At 41.7% G+C, this 6,187-nt stretch overlaps 1 protein-coding gene across 1 annotated transcript; it reads right to left on the reverse strand.

Annotated features, from left to right (window-relative positions):
- Window positions 1–1,892: 1,892 nt before the first annotated feature.
- On the reverse strand, window positions 1,893–3,505 carry LOC119306682 (guanosine deaminase-like). The gene is made up of 4 exons (XM_037582841.1): window positions 3,324–3,505; window positions 2,569–2,759; window positions 2,309–2,413; window positions 1,893–2,201 (listed from the first exon to the last, which is right to left on the reverse strand). The coding sequence occupies exons 1-4, from the start codon at window positions 3,337–3,339 to the stop codon at window positions 2,049–2,051; spliced, it is 465 nt and encodes a 154-aa protein (XP_037438738.1). The 5' UTR covers window positions 3,340–3,505; the 3' UTR covers window positions 1,893–2,048.
- Between the last annotated feature and the right edge of the window lie 2,682 nt (window positions 3,506–6,187).

Raw genomic sequence — 6,187 nt, forward strand, 5'->3', positions numbered from 1 at the left:
CTGACTTTCGACCCCCACCTCTCTCTCGCATGTTTGTTCCCAACAAAGTTGGATCCTCATAGGCGGCGCCAGCGCCACTGGTGGTGGGGAAGGCCTTCACGACAAGCACACTCTACATGACAAAGAAGCTCATCCACCATCAGCGCTAGCAGCGCGGCCTCAGGCACCACGGGGGCTCTTGCTCTTTCTTGTCGGCCTGCAACCTTCGCTCTTCATGCCGAGGAGGCCTTCACGGCGCACGGGCTTGACACGGCGGAATAGCTCTTCCTCCATCTACATGAGCAGGGCATCCTCAGGCACCACGGGGACGGGGGTACATGACCCCTCGCCGCCGGCCTACCCCGTCCCCTCCTTGGGAATCACAGGCACCCGACCCATCGTTGTCAGCCTCCCTTACCCGGCCCGACGTTTTAGCTCTCAAGGGCATATCCTCCTACGGTGAATAGTAAATTCAAAACAATATCAGACAAATTTAAAGAAAAAAATCTGATTTCTGTTACATGTTCATATTAGTAGTGAAGAGAAAGTTGTGGTGTACCACATAACAATGTACCCTTTATCCTCACTTTCCATTCTTGCATCAAAGTTCGTGCAAAAAGCTTCTCTTTTTTGTTTCTCCAAATAAAAGAACATTAGAACTCAAAACTTCGCACATCAACATCACACAATTATTTTTATGTGCAGATAAGTTTTCGGATTTTTCGGCGCAACATGAATGTTTAAAAATGATAGAATTCATTCAAAATTTTAAATTTGACAAATTTTATGTTTTATAAAAAATGGAAACATTTATACAATGAGTGACACTTGTGTATAATCTGCAAAGTTTCAAGGTCAAATGTTCTCTTGTTTGGAAGAAACAATAAAGAAAAAAGATTCTATATAGGGATAAGACGACTCATAACGCAAACTGAATTATCTAGGTAGAGGGTACACTGGCATGGGGATATAAAAGTTCCACACTCTCAAAGCGTGTTTGACAGTTTTCATGTGAAACAGAATAGTTGTAGTTCTTATATTTTTTTGTACTGTTTCATGTTAGTATCCACAGTTAGTTTCTCAGAATTAAGTAAGATCAAATCAGAATCACATGTTCTATCATCGTGGGCAGGGCATCCTCAGTCACCACAGGGACGGGGGTATATGGTCCGTCGCTGCCGGCCTATCCCGTCCCTCCTTGGGAACCGAAGGCGCCCGGCCCATCATTGTCCGACTCCCTCACCCGGTCGGACGTTTTAGCTCACGAGCATATCCTCCTGGGTGAACAGTAAATTCAAAACAATATCAAACAAATAAAAAATTGATTTCTTTTACATGTTCATTTTTGTATCCAAGGGAAAGTTGTGGTGTACCCCCATAACAATGTATCCTTTATCCCTACTGTTTCATTCTTGCATCAAAGTTCATGCAAAAAACTTCTCTTTTTTGTTTCTCCCAAATAAAAGAACATTAGAACTCGAAACTTCGCAGATCAACATCACACAATTATTGTTATGTGCAGATAAGTTTTCGGATTTTTTGCGCAACATGAATTTCTAAGAATGATAGAATTCATTCAAAATTTGAAATTTGACAAATTTATATTTCATAAAAAAGGGAAACATTCTGTACAATGATTAACAATTGTGTATAGTTGATCTGCAAAGTTTCAAGGTCAAATGTTCTTTTGTTTGGAAGCAATAAATAGAAAAGAAAAAAAATTCTATACAAGTATAACACGAATCATGATGCAAACTGAATTATCTAGGTAGAGGGTACACTGGTACGGGGGTATAAAAAATCCACACTCCCAAAGCGTGTTTGACAATTTCCATGCGAAACAGAATAGTTGTAGTTCTATATTTTTTTGTACATGTTCATGTTAGTATCCTCAATTAGTATCTTAGAATAAGTAAGGCCAAATCAGAACCACATGTTATATATGCTACTGTATTTGACAGTTTGTAGTTCATCACCAATGACAGATTTTTTGACAATTGCATTATTTTTTCCGTGCAGCAAGGGCTTCCGTGATGCGAAATCACATCAATGACGTCTTTATCTACACATTAGTACATTTGAAATTTGCCCTTGGTGTTCACAAAGACTTGTTCAGCAAGCAGGGCTCCATCCCCATCCGCTCGCTTTATCTCCAGGTTGGCGTTCTGGTAGCAGCTTCCCAGGGCAATAGCAGCTTCTGCCGTGGCTCCATACACCAGCCTCTGCATTGCATTGTAACATTCACCATGATTGATTGATTGATTGTCGATTAAGAAATTAAGCTATTACATTCTACCAGACAGAAGAATGCTAAAGTAAGGGGGCGAACCTTGATCCGGGATAGACGAACGGCGCCGAAACACATCGGACAAGGTTCGCAGGAAGCATACATTTCGCAGTCCGACAAGTCGATCTTCCCAAGCTTCTTGCAAGCCTAGAGTGAAAGCAAATCACCGGTCAGTTTTCGATACAAACGACCAAACATCGGAAATGAAGTACAAGAAAATACTGAGTAACAAAAAATGTAGTAAACAGCAAGCACCAAGTGGCTGTTGAGGATGGCCTCTGTCCACAGGGCACCTCAATCACCTCTCTAATTGCAGTTACTTCAGCATGGGCGGTTGCATCAGTGTTCTTCACAACCATGTTATGACAACTGACCACTACTTCGTCGTTGCGGACTACAACTGCGCCAAATGGCCGTCCGTGGCCACGGTCGACTGCTCGGTAAGCTTCTTCTACCGCTATCGATAAGAACTTGTGCTCCCTATCTTGCACGGCTGTTCAAAGAAGCAAAGCATAAGCAAGCCAGTCTTTTCTTTAAGAAAGAAAGAAAGAAAGAAAGAAAGAGTGTCTTTCCAATTGCAGAGAATAACAATGATAAGCCGGGGCTGATTTAGTCAGTCAAAAGGTAGAATAACTAATAAATGAAATAAAGTAAAGCACCTAGGTAGGTATTGTAGAACAACTTATGCAATGTATAGAGAAATTAGCACACATGAACAAACAAGATCCTCTTGAACTCAGAAAGATCGTGCAGGACACCAAAAGAAAAATGCAATCCCTTTCTTGTGTGGCCTGCTCTGCGGTTGTGCTGAACCACCGGAATCCCCAGATTTAACAGACGGAGGACCGTGCCTTCTTCCGCTTCATATCGATCGGCATCAATCACTTCTATGTGATTGGATTTGAGGAGCTAAACAAGTGCCCGAGGACAGTTTCGGTACTTACTGACGATTAAACCCCGCCTCCTTGAACTTCAGTTCGATACTGAGCTAAGCAGAGCACAAAACAGAGTACGTACCAAACAATCTGACCCGCGAGATAACCCGAGGAGAGCGTACCCTTGGCTTCCTCCATGGGGAGGGCGGCGGAGGAGGGTAGCAGATCCGCGGAGCGAGCGAGGAGATGCCTCCTGTCGGTCCCGTCCGTCCGTGGGAACCAGGAGGAAGGGAAAGGGCTTGGTGCCAGGTCGTCGCTCCTCCAGTCGACGCCGAAGCCTGATGAAGCTGGAGCACCGGTCCACATCAGCGCTCGCTAGGAGTAGCACTACAGCTTCTCACACCAACGACGTGTAGATTTTAGCTATTATCCGGTGTCAAACTTATAATCTGGGCAACCAGCTCCTCAATATAAAACCTGTCTACACAAATCTAAGACAAGACTTTCGGGACGGAGGGAGTATTATGCAAACTACTGCTCTAGCAAAGTTGTGGTATGACTCCATAATAACAGCTGATATGTCCAGGGGCGGATCCAACCCAGCCCAGCGCCGCCCTCTTTGTTACAGTACACAAAGAGGATGGGCCTCGCGCCCCGGGCCTGCCCCCCGCCTGGGGCCTAAATCCACCACTGGATATGTCGACCAAAAAGATCGCTCTAACATAGCCTTCGGCCCTGTTTGTTTGGGCTTTTGCATCTGCTTTTATATATTTTCCACTTTGACAAAACAACAACAACAGAAAACCCTTCTAAATATGTGCTTTTTGTTTAGGCTTTTGGTTTATACCATCATATAACAATATTGATTCATAAGCCAAAAGCCGAAGAAAAAGCCCCTATTTAGAAGCTTTTATGGCTTTTCCGCCAAAGTGGAAAAGCTGCATAAGCAGAAACAAAAGCACAAACAAACAGGATCTTCATATAGTTTCAGATCATTGTAATTTATGAAAGATGCTTCAAATCCAGCGCACGAGCCTCCATATTTAGAGGCAATGGGGCATTGGTTTGGAGGGCGCTCCATCCACCGACCGCTCATGCAGGATGTGATCCCGCACAACCCATCCTCTCATATGTGTCAACTAATGGCGGCCATCACATGACAACTGCCCATGGCCATTTCCGTCACATTTCCCGCCAGTTTTCTCCGCCCACGGCTATAAAAAGATCGTCGCCATGTCCGGTAGCTCATATCCCTTGCCGCCGCAACCTCCACCTCCTTCCCCTGCCGCCCACAACTGGTCTCGGAGGAGGAGAGGGATTGCCGTGAAGTGTCAGTTAAAAATTATATTAAGGATTCTGGAGCACTCACTGAAATTTTTGGGTGCTCCGCCTCATGTTTAATACGATTTTAAAAAAATACAAAATGAAGTTTGAAATTTCAATTCTTGTTTGATTAAGATGGAGAAGAAACAGTTCTTATTCTTTGTCGGCATAGGTGGTCACGCCCACGTCCGGGCGAAATTCACTCCAATGGCTGAGATGTGCAAGCTCCTAATCTAGTGTATTATGTTTATTTGTATCTCGTAGGTCAATATAGAAAAAGAGACATGTCACTGACCCATGTCCAATATTTGATTTTTTATCTCCACCTTCTTTATCTCTACTATTAAAGAGGAACGAGAGTTGGTCGTTGTACATTCGCCTCCACCCCTGTCCCTCCCCTGTCTGGTTCCCCCTCCTATACGTCCCGCATTAACTCAATCAAATCAAATCACACCAAAACCTCAACTAAATCAAAACTTTCCTTGTGTTCCCCTACCCATACCGAAATCACATTTTACCAAAACCTCAACTAAATCAGATGTCCCTTGCCTTCCCCTATCCACACTCAAATCAAATCTTATGAAAATCTAGAATACAGTGGGTGTAAGGTATATGTCAGACACGATTGATGTTGAACCATTTGACAGTTAGCTAGTGTGTGCTAATGGGATATCAACCCATCCAATTAGGTTGCTACTTTAGGTGCCTCATTGTGTCAAAAGATCTTCATAAGAATCCAGGAAGATTAAAATCTAAGGATTTTCTTCCTACATCCCTTGTTTGATTCACATGATTCAACACTGTAAGGTTTTTAAGGGTCCTCTTACACCGCGTTTCATCGAAAATTTGGATCCACCCAAATCCCTTGTAAAGTATCCTTTGTCTTCCATTATGCAATCAAACACATCAAAATATCATAGGATTCAAATGAGCAGGACATTGCAATCATGTGTCAAATCCTTTGTATTTAGAATTCTACAATAGACTTTTTTTTCATGAAACTAATCAAGTGTATGTTTTATGGTGGCACCTTAAACATGGTTAATGTGCAAACATGTTTCCCCATATACAAACAATTTTACGCTATAATACTGAAAATTGCATTTGGATGTTGGGCTCCAATAAGCCCATTTTATTGTTTTTTTCTTAATATAGTATATTTGAAGTGTTATTTTTTGTGACTTGTTTGGCATGTATATATAAATATGATCTATGTACCTACAAACTATCGTATGCTACACATTTGTAGACATGTGTACAAATACATGGATTTGAAAACAGTAAACAATATGCACATAGTTTGCTTGAAAATTCATAAATGTGTCTTTTTCTACAGCTCAAATGCTAGTATGTCCCAATGAGATTTTATCTTGTCAGAATTATTTGATACTTCCAAATACAATTTTTGATTTTTTTTGTTTTCTTAAAAAATGTGCCCACAGGAGCTTGGGCTCTAATACACCTCTCTCTTGTAAATAATATTTTTTGATAAGCCTAGTAATTACAATACAATACTTTGATTGTTAGAAAGTTTTCGTTGATAGTCGGTCACTTGCGAAATGCTAAAAACCATTCATTGTGGATGGAATGTAAGTCACATTACTATGTTTAAGTTATCTGATCTTTATCATAATTTTAGCATATATAGGAAGTCCTTTATTGTAGGGAACTTTTTTTAGGGGTATACAAGTTTTATTGCTCAAAATGCACATGTTGTCGGATA

Source organism: Triticum dicoccoides, chromosome 5B (assembly GCF_002162155.2).
Source record: "Triticum dicoccoides isolate Atlit2015 ecotype Zavitan chromosome 5B, WEW_v2.0, whole genome shotgun sequence".
In the NCBI taxonomy this organism is placed as follows: Eukaryota; Viridiplantae; Streptophyta; class Magnoliopsida; order Poales; family Poaceae; genus Triticum; species Triticum dicoccoides.